Source organism: Ceratotherium simum, chromosome 20, assembly GCF_057802395.1.
Source record: "Ceratotherium simum simum isolate JZ-2026a chromosome 20, ASM5780239v1, whole genome shotgun sequence".
NCBI classification, from domain to species: Eukaryota; Metazoa; Chordata; class Mammalia; order Perissodactyla; family Rhinocerotidae; genus Ceratotherium; species Ceratotherium simum.
The window spans coordinates 49,682,977-49,703,748 of NC_141919.1; the positions used below are offsets into that span (position 1 = coordinate 49,682,977).

General features: G+C 41.7%; 1 protein-coding gene across 4 annotated transcripts in view; it reads right to left on the reverse strand.

The window, feature by feature from the left end:
* The window catches only part of RIGI (RNA sensor RIG-I), a 65,647-nt gene that overhangs the window by 35,753 nt on the left and 9,122 nt on the right, over positions 1-20,772 (reverse strand). The window contains exons 1-3 of one of the 4 annotated variants that reach the window (XM_087444712.1): positions 6,094-6,208; positions 5,083-5,266; positions 537-671 (exon numbers count right to left, since the gene is read on the reverse strand). In XM_087444712.1, coding sequence (XP_087300838.1) covers positions 537-669 — 133 coding nt within the window. In that variant the 5' untranslated portion in view covers positions 670-671; positions 5,083-5,266; positions 6,094-6,208. Of the gene's footprint in view, positions 1-536; positions 672-5,082; positions 6,068-6,093; positions 20,587-20,772 lie in introns of those variants that run through there. The other 3 variants (XM_004428376.3, XM_087444711.1, XM_087444713.1) reach the window with 3 other exon arrangements.

Consider the following 20,772-nt stretch of genomic DNA (forward strand, 5'->3'; position numbering starts at 1 on the left):
TATAGGATTTTTATTAGAATTGTATTGACTATATAGATCACTGTAGGGAGAGCCGACATTTTGATGATATCAAGTCTTCTTCTCCAGGTGCATGGGCATATATCTCCACTTAGATAGGACTTCTTTAATATCTTTCTATAACATTTTATCATTTTCTCCATTCAGACTTTACACATCTTTGGCTAGGAATATTCCAAAATACATTACAACTTTTGTTACTATTATAAATGGTGCTTCATTTTGGATTACATTTTCTATTTGCTTACAGTGGGTAGAATTACAACCAATTTTTGTATACTGATCTTACGTCCAATAAACTTGCTAAACTCTCCCATTAGTTACAATAATCTCTCTGTTGATTCCTTTGGATATTTCAGGTAGACAATTATATCATCTGCCTGAAAATAGTCTTTACATTGCCTCAGATTAAGATGAACTACATGTGGAGACCTCAAAATTAACAGATCTCACTTTTATAGCATTCTGAAACAGACAAATAATATACTCTCATTTGTGAGTAAGAAGAACGAACTAACCTGCTTGGGCAAGGGCGTCCAAAAAGCCACGGAACCAGCCTTCCTCCTGGAGCTCCAACAGGAACCTAAGAAAGAGTGAGGCAGCCTCCATCGTGCCTCTATTGTTTTTCTCAGCCTGAATACACTGCACCATATCTACAAACAGAAGCAAGAGTGACTCATCAAACTGCAGAACCACCAATCATTGGAAGAAAAACCTGAAAAGGGTTGTCAGACCTTCTCAGATGGGGGTGGGGATTATAAGAAATCACAACAATGGAAGGAATGGCAGGAAGGCAGCGAATTCTCTGCCCAGGCAGACTGCGCCCGTCCCACCATCCCAGCCTCTCTGGAAACTTCTCCTAGTTTGGTATGGAAGTCTGGGAACATGCTCTACAGTTTTCTTAAGGCAGTCCTTAAGAAAAGGAGTTTCTTAAAGATGTTTGGAAAACTGTCCCCACAACAAGAGAGAAGTCATGGTAGCACTGGGTGAGATGGAAGAACAAAGCCTTCCTCCAACATTTTCATAGGCTCTTGTTCAAAAGTCTAAATTAACTGCAAGACTAAAAGAGCGTGAGGAGAGAACCATTCCACGGCATCAGTAACAATTACAGTAGACTCAGCAAGCAGACTTAGAGATAGAGATACTTCCATGGTCCTTTTTCCAGGTTTTTGCTAAAAGGGTAGGAAATATGGCAGAAAAGAGAAAGAAAGAGGTGCTAAAGAGAAACAGTGTGGCTAGGTAGCAGAAAACTATCCACCAACCTGCTGGTGGCCATACTGGCTTCATACACTAACTCCATGTCTGCGGTAGAGACCAGACTGCTGCCTTTATATGACTTGACATTTGGTAATTTTTCATATTTTTTCCCCATTGTCAACGGAATGTAAATTTCAAGGGAGTCAGCCAGTTGTCTGGCTGGTTAACCACTGTATTCTCAGAGATTAGAAGAGGACCCAGCACACGACCGACACTCAACAAAGGTATGGTGAATGAATGAAAGAAAGGAAGAAATGCTTTCCTTCTCTGCCAAGGTCTCTGTCTTGGCAACAGTAAAAGTAACCCTTTTAAAGTGTAAAATTCACTGCTTTTTAGAGTTTTGAATCCATCATCACTATCTAATTTTAGTACATTTTCATTACAGTAAAAAGAAATCTTGTACCCATTAGCAGTCACTCCCCATCCCTCTCTGCTTACCCCAAGGCAACCACTAATCCACTTGGGTCTCTATGGATTTGCCTATTTTGGACGTTTCATATGAAAGGAATCATACAATATGTGGTCTGTATGACTGGGTTCTTTCACTTAGCACAATGTTTTCAAGGTTCATCCATATTGCAGCATGTATCATTCATTCCTTTTTTTTTTTGCTGAATAATATTCCATTGTATGGATACACCACATTTTGTCTATCCATTCATTAGTTAATGGGTATTTAGGTTGGCAAATTAATAAACAGAAACCATTAAATTGGAGGCAGGAGGCCAAAAGGGAAAGCTCTCATCACCTAGGATGAGGGCAGAGCCCAACAGGAAGAAGAAAGACTTCCTCTTCTTGACGGGCAAGAAGCTCAGCCAATCAGAGACTGCCACAGCTCAGCCAGTGAAAAGCCACTACGCCTGGCACTCTTTGCTCACAATAGCCCTCCCAACTTCCTCTTCCCCTCTATAAAAGAGCTTCTCCTCCCTTGCTGCTCCAGGACTTGCATGTGGCTTGCCATGGTTGCAGACCCCAAACTGCAGCTCTTTGTTGATCCCAAATAAACTCATTTTTGCAGGAGAAATATCTGGCTGTGTATTTGTTTAAAGTCAACAAGGTTGCTTCCACATTTTGGCTATTATAAACAGTAATGCTGTGAACTTTCATGTACAAGTTTTTGTGTGGACATATGTATTCATTTCTCTTGAGTACACATCTAGGTGTGAGATTGCTGGGTCATAGGTAACTCCATGTTGAACACTGTAAGGAACTGTCAAACTGCTGTCCAAAAGAGCTGCACCATTTTACATTCCCGCCAGCAATTTATGAGCATTCCAATTTCTACATATTCTTGTCAACACTTCTTACTGTCTGTCTTTTTAGTTTTAGCCATCTATATTAGTTTCCTGTGGCTGCAATAACAAATTAGCACAAACTAGGTGGCTTAAAACAATAGAAACTTGGGGGCCGGCCCAGTGGTGTAGCAGTTAAGCACACATACTCCGCTGCGGCAGCCCGGGGTTCGCAGGTTCGGATCCCGGGCGCACACCGACGCACCGCTTGTCAAGCTGTGCTGTGGCGGTGTCCCATATAACGTAGAGGACGATGGGCACGGATGTTAGCCCAGGGCCAATCTTCCTCAGCAAAAAGAGGAGGATTGGCAACAGATGTTAGCTCAGGACTAATCTTCCTCCCCCCCCCAAAAAAAGAAACTTATTCTTTCATGGTTCTAGAGGACACAAGTCTGAAATCAAGGTGTTAGCAGGGCCACACTTCCTCCAAAGGCTCTAGGGGACAATACATTCCCTGCCCCTTCCAGCTCCTGGTGCCTCTTAGCATTCCTTGGCTTGTGGCCACATCACTCCAGTCTCTGCCTCTGTCTTCACATGGCATTCTCTTTGTCTCTCTGTCTTCGCATGGCATTCTCTTTGTCTCTCTGTCTTCTTATGAGGACACCAATCACCTTTGATTAGGAGCCCACCCTACTCCAGTATAACCTCATCTTAACTAATGACCTCTGTAAAGATCCCATTTCCAAATAAGGTCATATTCTGAGGTATGGGGGTTAGGACTTCAACATATCTTTTGGGGGGGATGCAATTCAACCCATAACAGCAATCAATCTTGTCACCTATCCCAGCTTCCCTGGGCACATAATCCTTTGAGTTATTCCTGTTGCTAAACCAGTCCTTCCAGCTAGGTTCTTCCTCCCAGGCCTTCCTGCTGTTTGTTCTTCCCTCAGACATGCTACCAGTCCACATGGAGGTCCAGATGGGTCCCAGTCACAGCTGAGACCTTCCCAGGTAAACTGCCTTGCCGTATCCCGGGCAATTCAGGTTTACTTTGTACCTTGTCGGGCCCATCCTGCTGCTACCCGGCCCCAGTATCTGCTGCAACTAAGCAGTGCAACTTTCCTCAAAAGCCCTGGGAATTCAATGCAGGGAAAATCTCATTTTGGGGCGGTCAGTATTTCCCGCTGCCTTTGTCATCCTCGCCACTCTGACGCCATCCTCAGCTCCCAAGGCAGAATTTCTTGATCTGTTTTCTGTGCTTTCTCGGCCTCTTTACATGCCTCTGACTAGAGCACTGACACTGCCTAGTACATAGTAATTGTCTGAGGGTCTGTCTTCTCCCTTAGACTGCGACCATGGACATGCTGTATTCAGCTTTGTCATCTTTGTATTCTAATCATCAACAAAGTGCCTGGCTCACGCCTGTGTGCAGAAAATGTTACTGACGGAATGGATAAATAACTCAGAATACTGCTTACACAGCAGATTAGGATAATGGTTGGCCTCCAGGATAAGGGTTGGCCTTTGACACCAAAGGGATATTGCAAAATTATCTATAGGCCACACCCAGGTGTACCTTGAAACATCCTCGATAATATGTGAATAAGCAAAGCCCAGTGACCATGCGAGCACAGAGCTTCCATGCTCCTTTCCCAAGATACAGCTAGTGCACAATATCCACCATGTGGAGAGAAGGATTACAGTAAAAGAGGCATTGGGTATTGCTAGTGTCATTTACACATATCGGTGTATTTGTGTGTGTTTGCGTGGGGAATGTACGGGCATAATGAGAGCATGGATAGGCTCCCACTGCCTTCTGAGGGCAAAATATGAGTCCAAAAGTTTATATGCATCCACAACACTGCTCCCTGTCTCTGCTCCCTGACTGAATCGTGATTGAAAGAATATACTTGTCACAATTATGGTTAACGAATAGAATCCAGAGCTTCCAAAGCAGCCAAGAAAAAAATAGACAATACAGAAACTTTACCAATCTAACAGAAAACAGAAAAATGAGGAGAAAGCAAAAAGTTTATGAATACATGTGTATGTGATAAAACATAAAGAAATGAACAGGAAAGATATAAACCAATTAAATGACAACAGATGCCTCTGGGGAGGGGCTTGAAATAAAATTTTTATGTCATCTTTAACATTCAAAAGTAAGACAATATTACACATACCGTTCTTCAACTTGCTTGTTTTATTTACCTTCTGGTATTTTTATTGATTGCATTATAACTATAAATTAAAACTCATACATATATTACAAACTATCCCACCTCTGCCCTCCCATAGCACACTATGGTTTTCCATCAAAGCACTCACCACCCTTTACTATCTACTGTTTATTCAGGTACCCGCCTTCACACATGCACTCCAGTCACTACCAGGGCAGGGACCATTTCTATCGCGCTCTCCACTGACTCCTCAGTTCCTAACACAATGCTTCCTATTAGATAATACGTGTAGTGATATGTGTACATTATCTCCACCACAAGCACAATGCCCGACACATCTGAGTGGCTTGTTTACTAAATCAATACACGAGTGCATGAAAGAATGGGATTCACACCAGTTTGTTCGTGTCTCACTCATTCCAAGGATTTCTAAGAGACGTCTTGCACAGGCTTACGTTCTTCAGGGGCCGAGCGACGCTGTGGCCATCGGGAAGTTATTGTGGTCCTTCCCTCTGAGCACAGCTAGAAGGTGGAGGTCCACTTGTGTGGCTGGGATTCTTTCACTCACCGCTCCACAGCCTGTGGTTGGGTTTTACAGAGCAATTAGCACTCAAGTTACCTGTCTGCTATAAGGCAATTTCCAAAAACTGCTTCACATCAGGAAAGATATGTAGGTACCTGGAGTCTGAAAAGGAACTGACAGATCCCCTCTCTCATCTCAACTCCTTCCAGGCACCACCTCCCTTCTCTTTCCCCAAAGCCTTCGCTCATCTCCAGCACAAAGCACTTCAATACAAACCTACAAAATGGCCAGTATCCATCACCAAGTGTCTCAAAAGCTAGATGGAAACCCCTGAACTGACCTAAAACCACTCAGTCCAGGGAGTCTTGCTCCCCTCCAGTCCCCAGTTATTCGGAAGTACAAGTAGGACCCGCAGAGGATGCATCACCTTCCTTGGAGCTCTGCCAGCATACTGTAATCATTTGTGCACATCTGTCCTCCCTCATCTCCCACACCCAAAACCTTGGGCTCAAAAGCATTTTAAGGAAGGGCCTGTATCTTATTTCTGAATTGCTGATGTCAGCACAAAGCCCAACACAGTAGACGGAACTCGTAGTAGAAACAGGTGAAATGGACACGATTTGATTCCCCAGCTTGGAACCTACACAAATGTCCACTCCTAAGCAAGTCACTTCACCTCGCTGGGACTCAGTTTCCCCATCTGGGCCTCCACTGGCTCCTCAAACTCTGACAGCTCTAGTCTAAAATGCTGGGGGGATCTTGCCACAAACCCGCGTTCCTGGCAGGCTACCCGTACTGATTAAAAAAGAGGAAAAAAGCAAGGGGAAAGCAAGTCTTGATTTGTCTCCCTGCCCAGGGGCAGGGGCCGCAGGGGACCACTCACCGTCCCTCAACCAGGGGGCCATGTAGCTCAGGATGTGGGTGGGGTCCAGGGTCTTCCTGACATAGTCCTGGAAGGCGTGCAGGTTCCGGCGCTGCTCGGCCGTCATTGCGGTGGCTCGGCTCCCCGCGAGGGCCCCGCTGCGCCCGCGCCGCGCTCCCTTTAAAGGCGGCGGGAGGCGGGAGGGACTTGCGGGGAAACGGACCCCGCGCCCGGAGGAGGAGCTGCCGGGGAACCTTCGCTGGGGAGGAAAAATCGAAACTGCAACCAGCGGCGGCGCAGCGCGCAGGCTCCCCGGCCGCGCCTCCCGCGGTTTCCTCCACCCCCCCGCGGCCGGATTTCCAGCCCTGCGCGGGCGCCGACCCCGGGGGACCCAAGCGGACCCCTGGGCATTGTTTTGTGGTTTTCATTTTGTTTTACTTTTTGTTTTGCTTTTATAGCGGTGAAGTTTAGATACAATAAAATGCACAGATTTTAATTAAACGTACAATTCCATGAGTTTCGAAAAATGTATAGGGGTGTAACCACTTGCCCCAGGTGTGTGGGTCCTATGGAAAGTGCATGTTTAACTTCACAGAAACTGCCACCTGTTTTCCAAAATGGCCATACCATTTTGCATTCCCACCCAGACTGTAAGAGAGCTCCAGGAGACACACGTCCAGTAAATACACATTGGTCAGTTTGTTTGTTTCTTTGCCGTCTTGGTCGGTGTGAAATGGTGTGTTATTGTGGTTTTAATTTTGATTCCCCAATTAATTAATGATGTTGGGCACATTTGCATGTACTTATTGGCCATTCATAGATCTTTCGTGAAGCAGCTGCTCCAATCTTTTGCCTGCTTAAGTTGGTTCTCTTTGTATTATAGATTTACCAGCTTTTTATTTTTTCTGGATACAAGCCCATTGTCAAATATATAAACTCTAAATATCTTCTCTCAATCTGTGACTTACCATTTCATTTTCTTAAAGGTGTCTCGAGCAGTTTATTTTGGTGGGATCTAATTTATCAGTTTTTTCTTTTGTTTTCTGCTTTTTGTGTCCTCTGATAAATGTTTGCCTACTCCAAGGTCATGAGGGTGTTGTGTTTTCCTTTAGGGTCTTTGTGTTTTTAGCTTTTACGTTTAGGCCTATGATCATCTCAATTTTGTTGTAGTGTGAAGTAGAGGTCAAGGTTTCATTATTTCCATACTTATAATTGTTGCAGCACAAATTGTTTCATTTGTTGAAAACTCTTCCTTCTCCCATCAAATAGCTTTGACATCTTTGTCAAAAAATCTATTGACTGTATGTGTACAGGTCTATTTCTAACTCGACTGTGTTCCATTTATCTATGTGCTGATACTGCTTTACTCTTCTCTGTAAAGATTGTATTGGCTATTCCAGGATCTCTGCATTTCACTGTGGAATAAGAATCAACTTGTCAATTCCTACAAAACAAAAAGTGCCTATTGGGATTTTGCTCAGGATTGCATTGAACCTATAGAGGAACGTGGGAAGAACTGACATCTTAACAATACTGAGTCTTTGAATCCATGAACGTGTCTTTTCATTTATTTAGGTCTTCCTTAATTTCTCTCAGCAATATTTCATAGTTTTTAGAGTACAGGTCTTATATACATGTCTGTTAAATTATTAACTATTTTATGTTCTTTGATGTTACTGTAAATGGAATTGTTTTTAAAGTTTCATTTTCAAACTGTTTGTTACTAGTTTCATTTTCAAATTGTACAGAAACACAACTGATTTTTGCTTCTTGACCTGGTATTATGCAACACTGCTAAATTCTCTTATTAGTTCTAGTAATTGTTCTGTAGATTCCCTAAATTTTTCTAGTTTAACAATCGTGTCATTTGTGGAACACATGATTTTTACTTCTTCCTTTCTAATCTTTGCCTTTCGTTTCCTTTCCTTCTTGTACCCCCTATGGCCTTCAACAGAAAATTGAATCAAGTGCCAAGAGTTGACACCCTGACCTTATTACTAATCTCAGCAGGCAAACGATCAATGTTTTACTTTAATTACAATGTTGGCTGTAGGTTTTTCTTAGATGCCCTTTATCAGATTGATGTTCTCTTTTTTTCCTGGTTTGCTCAGAGTTTTTATCCTGAAGGGGTGTTGAATTTTTCAAACGTTGTTTTCTCCATCTATTGAGGTGATCATATATTCTGTTAATATACTGAATTTCATTGACTGATTTTTGAATATTGAACCAACCTAGAATTCATGGAATAAATCCCATTTGGTCATGATGTAGCATCCTTTTTTATATATTTCCGGATTCAATTTACTAATATTTTTGTATCAATGTTCATAGGGATATTGGTCTGTAATTTTCTTTTCTTATAATGTCAGGGTTATACTGGCCTCATGAGACAAGAGTTTGTGTAAGGCTGATATCATTTCTTCCTTAAATGTTTAACAGAATCCACCAATGAAAACATTTGGGCTTGGAGTTTTCTTTGTTTGAAATTGTTTATATTGATTCCATTTCTTTACTAGATATAAGGCTATTCTGATTTTTTATTTCATCCTGAATCAGTTTTGGTAAGTTGTGCTTTTCAAGGAATTTCACCATTTCCTCTAAATTATTAAATTTATTGGCATAAAGTTGTTCATGATACTTATTATCCTTTTACCTTTTTAAAAAACCAGTCTTGCCAAGGATTTACCAACTTTATTTATCTTTTAAGAAAACCAACTTTGGGGCCGGCCCCGTGGCTTGGCGGTTGAGTGCGCGTGCTCTGCTGCTGGCGGCCCGGGGTTCAGATCCCGGGAGCGCACCAACGCACCACTTCTCCCGCCATGCTGAGGCCGCGTCCCACATACAGCAACTAGAAGGATGTGCAGCTATGACATACAACTATCTACTGGGGCTTTAGGGGGAAAAAATAAATAAATTAAAAAAACCAACTTTGGCTTTGATAGCTTTTTATTGTTATTCTATTTCACTCATTTCTGCTCTAATTATTATTCTTTTCTCCTACTTCCTTTGGGCTTAATTTGCTCTTCTTTTACTAGTTTGTTAAGGTAGAAGTTTAGATCACTGATTCTATACATTTTTCTTTTCCAATATAAGCATTTGAGGCTATAAATGTCCCTTTTCCCAGCTGAGTTCTAACATCCCACCAACTTTGATATATTGTTTTCAATGTCATTCCATTTGAAAGTTTCTAATATCCTTGTGATTTCTTCTTTAACCTATGAGTTATTTAGAAGTGTGCTGTTTATTTTTCAAATATTGGGTATTTCCTAAACATCTTAGTGTTATTGACTTATTTTAATCTGTTATGATCAGAGAGCATATGTTGTAAGATTTCAATCTTTTGCAATTTATTGAAACTTGTTTTATGGCCCAGATATGGACTATCTTGTATATGTTCTAGACACACTTAAGAAGAGGGTGTATTCTGCAGTTTTGGGGTGTAATGTTCTATAAATGTCAGTTATGTCAGGTTGGTTTATAGTGTGGTTCAAGTCTCCTATATCCTTACTAATTGTTCTGTCAAGTACTGAGAGGGGGTGTTAAAATCTCCAACTGTGATTATGGATTTGTTTATTTGTCCCTTTTGTTCTATCAGTTTTTGCTTCATCGAGTTTGTAGCTCTCTTATTAGATGCATACACATTTAGGATTGTTATGTTTTCCTGATAAATTATGTCTTTCATCATTATGAAATGTCTTTTTGTCTCTGTTGATACTTGTTATGTCAAAGTCTACTTCCATGTGATACTACTATACCCATAACAGCTGTCTTATGCTTACTGTTTGCCTGGTGTATCTTTTTCCATCCTATTGCTTTCAACTTCTCTGTTAATATTTAAAGTGCACCTCCAGAATACAGCTTATAGTTGGGTCTTCTTTTTATCCAGTCTGACAATCTCTGCCTTTTAACTGGAGCATTAAATCTATTTACATTTAACTATTGATATGGGTTTAAAACTACAATTTTGCTGTTTGTTGCATCCAATTTTGTTCCCTTGCTCCTCTATTCCTTCGATTTGGGTTAATCAAATATATTTTTATCACTTGTAGCTATGATTCTTTGTATTCTTTTAGCTATATATCTCTCTCTCGAGATATATATGTAGTGGTTGCTCTATGGATTATAATATGTATCCTTACGTTATATCAATCTACTTTAGAATTAATATTATACCACATCAGGTAAAATATAAGATCCTTGCAACCACGTAATTCCATCTACGCCAGCCCATCCTTTGTGCTACTGTTGTCATATTTTTACTTCTCTATATGTTATAAACCACATAATATTTTTTTATTGTAAAAAGTCAGTTGTCTGTCAAGAAAATTATAGTCTTTTCTATTTTCCATTTCTGACGCTATTCATTCCCATTTGTAGGTACTGGCTTCCATCTGACGTCATTTCCCTTCTGGCTTCTCCAATATATTGTTAAGCTTTCTGTGAATTTTTCATTTCAAATACTGTTTTTAAAAGTTCTAAGATTTCCGTTGGTTCTTGTTCTACTTTCCATTTCTCAGAGAACCTCCATCTGTTCATTCATTATAACCATCTTTTCTTTAAGTTCATGTACCTATTTCTAACAGTGTCTTTAAAGTCCTTGATAATGTGAATTATCTCACAATATGTTTTTGTAACTGCTTCTTCTCTTGACTTTGGGTTCCTTCATATGTCTAGTCATTTTTTATTTTATGCTGGACGTTATAGATATGCTATAGAATCTCTGGATTCTATTATTTTACTCTCGGGAGTGTTGCTTTTTGTTCTAGCATGCTAACTTACCAGCTACTCATTTTTAACTCATAGAGGCTTTGTTTTACACACTGAGGTGGGTCTCTTTCAGTTTTGCCCTTAATGCAAGGTGAATCCCTTAGTCCTGGGTCATAGTCTTTTCTGCTAAGGTGTGGTCCTCCAGGGGTTTCAATGAAAAGCCCTGCATGTTTCCCCTGCCCTTCTAAGCTGGTGGGACTCAGACTCCAAATTCTGTCTTCCCTGTGGTGGCAGCTGAGATACTTGTTGAGCTCTTTCAGCCTTCCAGCTGTGGCTTAACTGGGATCCTAGGAGTCTCCCCCTGCATGTACTCATTTCAAGGTCAGCTAAGGATTTCAGTGAAGATTATATACAAATTTTTGGGCTCCCCCTTTGTGTTTCCTTTCTTTCTGAAATTTCCCCCTCAATACAGTCACTTTGGCAGCCCCCGGGTTCATCCTCTAATTCAACGACTGTGGCTTTCTGCTTGTATTCTAACCTCCATGGACGGGGGAGGACCCTCAGAAGAAAAGCCAAATAAATGCAGTTCTCATGCAGGACAGGTCCCTCTTTTCACGGTCTAATTCCATCCAGTTTCTGCCTTTTGGTTTTTCTCCAGTGCCTTCAGGTACTTGTCCTTTATGTTTTGTCCATTTTTATAATTATATCATACACGCTATTCTGCCACTACTTCGGTTTGGATCTTTGAGAAAAAGAAATCAGATCCAAAAGTTCTTTAAAAAGATAAAGACATGCCTTTTATGCTGCTAGTGGGAAATAACATAGCCTTGAATAACAATGGATTTACTAAACATCAACAATTACAGTATAGACTGAATCTGAAAGAAGTGAAGTCCCGGAAATGGAGTCATCTGGGAGATTTGTAGGTAAAATTTCACCAAGGCCAGGGAAGAAGGAGAGTGTCACAGAAGGATGAGAAGAAAGAACTCGGTCTTAGACCCTCTCCTCATCCGGGCATTAATTTATCCAACACATTTACAGAGTAACTACTAATACCTGCTAATACGTCAGGTATCATGAAAAGCACTGGGTATATGGAGGTAAGTGAAAAACAGTCTCCCCCATAGGCTTAGAGTCTGATTGGGGGAGGGAGCAGATAGACAGTAAAGATGTAAAAACACAAATAATTAAGTAATTGCCAAATGTGAAGTGATACAAAGAAAGCAAACAGAGTCATGAGACAGAAAATAATGGAGGCTGGAAAAAACTATTTAATACAGTGGGGTAAGGGAATATCTTTCTCAGTAGGTCACATTTCAGCTGAATTCTTAAGAATAAGAATCAACCATTCGAAAAAAGCAGAGAGCGGGGGATTCCATGCAGGAGGAAGGAGAGCACAAATGGATCAAAAAGAAAAAGTGAAAGACACTTGTAGCTGGAACTTCATTAACAAGGGTAAACGCTATGCAGTGTTGCTGAACAGGTAAACAGGGCCTTGTAAGGCAAGGAATGAAGTGCATGGCAGGGTTTTAAGCAAGGAGTAACATAATCTGATCACGTTTTTAAAAAGACCTCTCTGGCTCGTGTGGAGAATGAGCAGCAAGTAAGAGATGAGGGCGTAGACAAAGACCGTGGCAGTGGAGAGTGTTAAGAACTGAACTGTTTGAGATATACTGTAGAGACAAGACTGAGTCAATAGCAGTGGAAAGGAAGAGGAAAAAAATCAAAGCCACATTCTAGGCACCTGGCGTGCGCAAGTGCAAGCACAGAAGCACCACGACTGAAGTGGAGAAGACAGGGTAGAGCCATGACATTCTAGAGTAGGGGACGGACGAGAAGGTAGATGGTAGTGAGTGCAGTGAGAAGTTAAGAGGATAAGGGACTGAAGCATCATGGGGGCTGCTTATGTCAGATGAGTCGATCAAGGAAGACCTAAATGAAGTGAGAGCACATACCATTTGGGTGAAGAGCAATCTACTCAAAAGGAACAGACAGTGCCAAGGTCCAGAGGCAGGAGCGAACTGGGCCTGCAGAAGAGAAGAAGGTGAGCGGGGTGGCTAGAGTGGAGTGGGTTGGGGAAAGAGAGAGAAGAGAGGTAGCCACGGCAGTGCATGTAAGGCCTGACCGACCACGATAAGGAGTTTGGTTTTGATCCTATGATGGGGAACCACTGTGGGATTTTGAGGGGGAAGAACATGATCTCCTGTTTTTAAAGCATCACTGTGGTTGACTGGAGGAAAACAAACTGCAGGGGGCAGGGGTGGAAGCAGAGGGGGCAGGCAAGAAGCTACAGCACCAGTCCAGGTGAGAGGAGATGGCATCTCAGATCAGGATCGAAGCAGTGGAAACGGTGACGCACAGGATATGTAATCCTAAAATCCCACACAACTTGCTGATGAATTGGATGCAGGATACATGAGAGAGGAGTCAAGGAGAACTCCAATTTGTTTAACCTGAGTAGCTGCATGAATGGTGGGGCCATCTATTAACTTGGGACATTAGAAGAGGGGCAGGCTTGGAGGACGAAATCAAGAACACGGCCTGCTTGCTTGCTGATGAGAACAATCCACAGGCAGTGATTCTCAAACATCAATGTGCACACGAATCACCCACAGGTCTCATTAAAGTGCAGATTCTGATCTCGTATTTTTGAGACTCTGCATTCCTAACAGGCTCCCAGGCAATGAATGCTGATGTTGCTGGTCCACAGACCTCACTCTGAATAGCAAAGTCACTCAAAAATAACACATAAAGGAAAGGGAGGATAACTGAAAAACCAAAATTGTTATTAAAGTGAGAGTAAGTGAAATCCAGAGCGCAAGGGGAGGATTAGCCTGGAACAGTGGTTCTCAAACTGTGGTGTGCAGGCCAGCAGCACCAGAACCACCCCGAAACATGTTAGAAAAGCACATTCTTGGCATCCCAGACCTTCTGAATCAGAAACTGAGGGGGTGGGGCACAGCAATCTATGTTTTAACAAACCCTCCAGCTGATTCTGATGCATGTGAAAGTGTGAGAACCAGAGGCCTGGAGGAGGAGGGCTGCATCCACTGAGTGCAGAGACGATGGACGCTGCAGTAGGTTGATTGCAAAAATTACAATTCTTCACTTTTCCCAATATTACACCTTTTACAATGTAACTTTGCAGCTCCTCCCATCAACGGTAGTCTCTTTTCCCTCCCCTTGAATCTGGCCTTATGACTTTGCTGTAGGCAAGAGAATGTGGAAATGGCAGTGTCAGTCTGAGCCCAGGCTTCAAAAGACTTCGCACACTTCTGCTTTTTCTCTCAGACCCCTGTGACCACCACGTAAACACGCTCAGGCGAACATGCTGGAAGATACGCGACCACAGAGAGAACCCAGTAATCCCAGCTGAGGCCATCCTGGATCAGGAGACCCACCGGCTGACTGGACACATGAGAAAGCCAGTCAAGACCAACCGGGCAGGCAGTGTCTCTAATAATATGCTAGACGTATTACTTTTGGTAAACAGGCCAGATTTGTGTTGCCTGAGCTTGGCGCCAACCAGAATGCCCAGCCAATATGGAAAGTGTGTGGTAGAGAGAAGTGGGAGGTTTGAGGAGGAGGTGGTATGAAATAGCCATCATATCAATGAACAAGAATACTAAAGAAACTTGTCCACTAATGTGTGTCATACGAAGTTGAGGCTGGTGATTGTGCTTTATGGTGACACCAATCTGCACAGTTACTGATTCCCTCAGGAACACTTAGCAGGATGCATGCAGACACAACTGAAGAGCTGGGTTCATCCAGATTGAGGTCTTGCTGGGTAACAGGTTAGCAAACTATTGCTTGCAGGACAAATCAGGCATGTGGCTTGTTTTTATACAGGCCACAAGCTAAAAGTTGTTTTAACATTTTAAAAGTGTTGTAGAAAAAAACAAAGACTATACAACAGAGACTGCATATGGCCCATAAAGCCTAAAATACTTACTATCCGGCCCTTTACAGGAAAAGGTTGCCAACCCCTAAACTAGGTGAACGATGAGAGAAAAAAGGGCAAGAGAGTTGGAGGGTCCTGCAAGGGAGTGATTTAAACATAATCCAGAAATCACAGCTGCGTCCTAAGGGAAGTGTAGAGAAGGAGGGTGAGTGATAGAGTAGGGTCAAAAGACTGTACTTCCTAGTCCTGCGTTCCATCTAAAAATCACAGTAGATGTCCTTGGAGGCAGCCTAACCTACTCCACCCAGAGCAACATTTCCAAATATAATGATCACATGGAGGTAACAGTCAGGTGCTCCCAAGAATTGAAAGATTAGATTAACCTCTTGGACAGTCTGCTGACGTCTGACTGTGTGCAAAGTACTACATTTGGTACAGGAGATACAAAATACAACTGGAGGCAAGAAGGTACCTGGGCCTCGAGGGAACACTTCTTGGTCTCTTCCGCCAGCCTCCTTAATGTTGTGTTCCCAAGAATTCTCACCTCCGTCTGCTTTTCTTCTTGCTCAACCTCCTCTCTCTGGATCTCATCCACTCCCACAGCTTCACTGCTGCTCTATTCCCCAGTGACTCCTAAGTCCTCTCTCTAGCCCAATCTCTCTTCCAAGAGTCACACCATCCCCAGCTACCCACTGGAAATCTCCATCTCTGTGGGTACCCTCTGTTCCATGCTGTCCAACAGAATTTTCTGTCATGATGGAAATGCTCTCTACCTGCACTGGCCAATATGGTAGCCATAAGCCTCATATGGCTATTTAAACTTAATTAAAATTAAATAAGATTAAAAATTCAGTTCCTCACAGTTTTACTAGCCACATTTCAAGTGCTCAATATCCACATGTGGCTAGTAGCTACTATACTGGACAGCACAGCTCTAGGCAGCTCAGAGTCTCAAATTGATCTCATTTTCCTCCCCAACCATCCCTATCCCTATATTTCCTACCTTGAATATTATCACCATACATCTCTCAAATGAAAAAAAGAAAAAGTCTGGTTATAAGAGACTTTTCCGTCTCCCTCACAGCCCCATCTTCACGTAATGGTGCCCACATTTTGTCTAGTCTTACTTCAGAAATCTACTGAATCTAGCCTCTCCTCTGGATGCCACTGTTCCATAGGCCTTCTGATTTCTGGTTTGAGCTACCGCACAGAGCTTCTTAAACAGTCTTTTCCTGAGGTTTTCCCACTCCAAACTTTCTTTTACATTACCGCTATTTCTTAAGAAGAAATCGAATTGTCCCATTCCCACCTTCTTTAAAATTCCTATTGGTTCCATCATTCATCCTTATAACCCTAGCATTTAGCATAGCCTTGGACCATATGTACTCAGTGTTTGATGAATAAATGAATTTTACAGATAGAAAAGCAAAGAGATATCCCCTTGCCTAGGAGAGAACTGTTTACCTATTTAAAGTGCAGATGGTCATGCAGAGAAGCAGAAGCCAGCCTTCTCTGGGCAAATACTAGATGCGTAACTTTGCCCCGCTGTGATAAAAGTACATCATCTAATGTTCTAGCAGTTGCAGCTTCTACTGGGATGAATTCAGACACAGACCGTGGCCTAACTAGAATTCCATTTTCCTTGCCTCTCCTTTTCCCAGGCACAGATCCAATGGTATTTACCATCCCCCAATACCCTTGCAGGTAAAATAGGAAAGAATTCACTAATTTTCATGACATTTTAACAACCAATCTTAGTACTTTTTCAAATGGCCATATCCCACTTACTGTTTTCCACTACCTAAGTGATTCAGGTATTGACTCAAAACTCAGAATGAGTAAATAATCAATTATTTAGCAAGTTTTGATTATCTTCTCTGGGCATGTGCCAGCAGAAGTGGCAGAACACAAGGAGAGTTTAAAGCACAAGATATAATACTCATAACACAACCACCATTTTCTTCTCCATCCTACATCTCCTGCATCACCCAGAGCGTCTTCCATGTAGCTATTTACAGCCTTATAGATCATTGTCCTCAACTCCAATCACCTTCACCTCCACCCATTTTAGTTATTTCCAATCACGCCTAGCATTAGGCGCTCTCTAAAATATTTCTTCAGTTTTCTTACTTCTACCCCTACTATACCTACTTGAACCTCATTGGAAAACTAACCCCTTGATATCTCCCAGTTTCCTAAGTATATGGTCACCTCATAGCCTACTTCCTTCCCTAAACAGTCCAGACACCAGAATGCATCAATTCAACCCCACTCACCAGTATCTCCCTCAACACCCTTACCCCTTTGAGCAGAACCTCCACCACGGATAAATCCATCCATTTGTTCATTCACTGTATAAACACTGAAAGCATACTATACATGCAACATTAGTTTCTGCTTCTACTCCCAGTGTTGAATGCTACCAGGACAAAATCACAAATCCTGGTATCTCATCAATTTCAACACCCCTTATCTCAGCTGAGGATCAGCAATTCTTAGCTAAGCCTCCCTCCATGCTTCTCAAGGGGCATTTTTCCACTCCTCTCAAGCCCAATCCTACTTATGATTCACCTTTCCCAGAAGGCACTGCTTCCAATTTCATGGAGAAAAGAGAGGCTTTAGAGCATAAACTACCTCATCCGAATCCATCTACCCACAAATGTCTCTTTGTGCATTTGTACTTCCTTCTGCCATTTTAGAATACGACTTGCCACTGCTTCTGTCCATCGCTCATCACTTACCTGTGCTCTGGATCCCCTCCCCCATTGAGGGAACTTAGCTTCATCAGTTCTTGCTTTATTTTCAAATTTTCCTGTTCCAGGGGCTCCTTCCCCAAAAGCTTGTCTTTCCCTCTTACCCTAAATTTAAAAAACAAAGCAAACTCTTCTTTGATTTTATACCCGTGTGAGATTGCTTCCAAGCACAGTACCAAGACCAGTTGACTGTGTATCTTGGACTAAGAACCTCATCTCCACAGGCCCAGCCTCATAAATGGGACCAGAACACCTGTCTAGTGACTTGGCTCTCTCTCACAGGAAAGGGACTTTAATAGTCACCTGCGTGTTTGCCTTTGTAATTTTGTTCCCTTTTGCTGAGTAAAGATGGCCGATAACTCTGACTGATACTCTCACATACAGGCAACCTTGCAGGCCTATAGAAGCTACTTTTAACTTTTTGTTTTGAAATTACTTCAAACTTGAAGAAAAATTATAAGAATAGCACCAAGAATTCCTCTATATTTACTCTCATTCACCAGTTTTTAACATTTTGCCACAATATGACTCATTCTCTCCCCATGTATATTTGTATTTTTTCTTAACCATCTCAGAGTAGGTTACATACACAACGATTATGATTTGGCTTCCCATGTAAGTTTTCCTAAAGGTGCCAATCACTGAACATGTCTATACAAATTCTGGTCTCAATGACGTCTACATTATCATAGTAATTTAATCAGTCAACATTTCCGTTGTACATAGGTCTAATCAGCTTAATGCTAGAAATGGATCCATGCTCTGAACCCTGATGAAACTGGTTTGCGAGGAGGCACCCCTCTCCCTCTACTTCAAATCCCCTGCCTCCACTGGTGGGGGCAATGGGGCTGGCGACAACCCAAACCAGGTTATACATGATTTCCAGAACCCCAAAGCACCTTCTGAAAAATTTTCCAAGTCCGGAGACACACAACTGGCTGACTCAGAATGCCCACAGTCTACACTAGCAGCAGACTGCAATTATTCCCCATGATGGAAGAATTCCAGTAAGTATGGGCCATCAGCTTACCTTACCTAAGTCCTTGCCCCTCTGTACACATGGCTCATCAGTACCACAGATTAGATGGTTTAGGGAAGCCCTTGGATTGGATCCCCCAAGAACTGAGGTCAAACTTGCCTACTTAGCCTACAAAGTAAAAATAGTAACAAGTTTTCCTGTTGGGAAATCTTTCCTCTTGGGAATCTGAGGATGGATGATTGAGCAAGTGCAAGTGCTTGATTGCACTTCCTTTACACAATGTTGCAAAAGTCACAGAAACACTGAAGACCTGAAGTAAAATAAAATGTCTCAGATAGTGGCGTTTATAGATACTTCAGAGATAGTGGAGCTCCCTCAAAGCAGAAAGCAAGTCTTATGCAATTTTTTAAATCTCTAGCACCTATTTGTCCATGCAGTAAGTGCAGTAAGCACCTCCTAAGTGAAAGGAAATGGAGAAGGGATACAGCAGTACATATACATACAGCTGTCAAAGAATTTCCAGACTGGTGAGAGAGAAGACGTGTAGTAACCAATTACAACTGTGTGCTCTGGAGGAGTCCAGGGTGGTTGAGAGGAAGTAATTAAAGAGAAATAACGGGAAGGAGGGAGACACTTTAACAGAAACCTAGTTTTCCCAGGACAGAATTCAGTTCCCAGGAGAAGAAAAACGCCATGGTGAAGGCAGGGAGCAGCACTTTCAAAGACCTGAAGGCAGCTAATGTGGCCAGAGCACAAATGAGGGGAGGGAAAAGCTAAAGATGGACCAGTGCCTGATTAGGCCGAGATTGCTAAACCATATTATGGGGGATTTTTGTTTGCTTTTAATAAATATCCTAAGAATAACAGGAAGCTACTGAAGGATTTTAAGGAGGGGAATGAAATGAAGCAAGAAATTTTTTTAAGATGTTTTGAATGCTACATCAAGAATGGAACAATAGCGGATGCAGGGAGACCCATTATGGTAGTACAGGTGAGAGATCACGGCTGCCCAGATGAGATGATGGTATGGACACATTTAGAAATATTAGAAAAATTTCAGTGACCAGGATTTGGTGGTTGGATAAGGAGGCTGAAGGAGAGGGAAGAATCAAAGACTTGGAAATTTTTAGCTTCAACAACTAAGGGGATGATGTGATGGTGCCGTGTATCAAGACAGGTTTTCACTAAGTGTTTAACTGAATACGTTAAGATGGGTTTTCACTAAACGTTTAACTGAAAACATATAAAATCAGAATGTGGACTAAAACAGCATTCTTAAGTTTTTAATACTTCAAGAAAAACTACCAAGTCATTTCATAATTTCAAACTATATTCCTTGATCAACTATAGTCTTCCCACAATTTCTCAATGTCCTAGCTCACTAAAAATTGTCAACTCCAATTTTAGATTGTCATTTTAAATCAGTTTCCTACTGTCCTTAGGATAAACACAAACTCTAAACATGGCCTGCAAATGCTGGCCTCACACCCTGTCCTTTGGCTAATCCTGCCTTCTTTTAGTTCTTGGAATATGCCAGGCTCCCCCGCTGCCTTTCAATCCTTGTACATCTCTCCTTTGCTAACAGCAACTCTACACCTAGTTAACGTCTACATGTTTTCTGGATTTCAATTCAACCATCACTTCCACCTGAGATTAGGCCCCCACTCTACGCTCTTATAGGAAATCATACTCTCTCCAGAGAACCTATAGTTTGTAATGTTTATATATACATATGCCCCATGAGGGGAAGGAGTATATCTGCCTTGTTCTATCACCGAATCCCTCAAAACCTAGAACCTGCCACACAGCAGGCATTCCAATTTCTGTTGAACAACGAATGAATACGGTAGCAAGGCAAACTGAAGGCTAAATTTAGATTTAATCCCCCATTCTGCTGTTCATTGGCAATACTACATCTGGCTATAGATGTAGAGCAATTTTTATCATTTCTAAAACAGGACAGAACATAAACACAGAAACTTGGTGTAACAGCAGTCTGGCAAGGGTTTTTGTTTTTAGTAAGCTGAACGCTACATAACGGCATTTTGCTGAAGATAGAAAGCAAATGAGATACTCTTCATAATCAGATTAAAAGAACTAAAATAATCATTAAAACTGTGAAAGTAAATGCAGATCACCTAGAATTCAGCATTTATGACACCAGTATATTAACTATTTTCAAGATTTTAGCTCCACTAAAATAATGATTTTTTTAAAAAATCAATACTGCATAGGAAAATTTCTGGATTCTTGTTTTAAAGTGTTACTGGTTTTATTTTTTCTTTTGTTGAATACACATTTGTTTTACTGCAATCCAGATAAACAAGTATATAAAGGAAATATTTAAATTTTTCTTT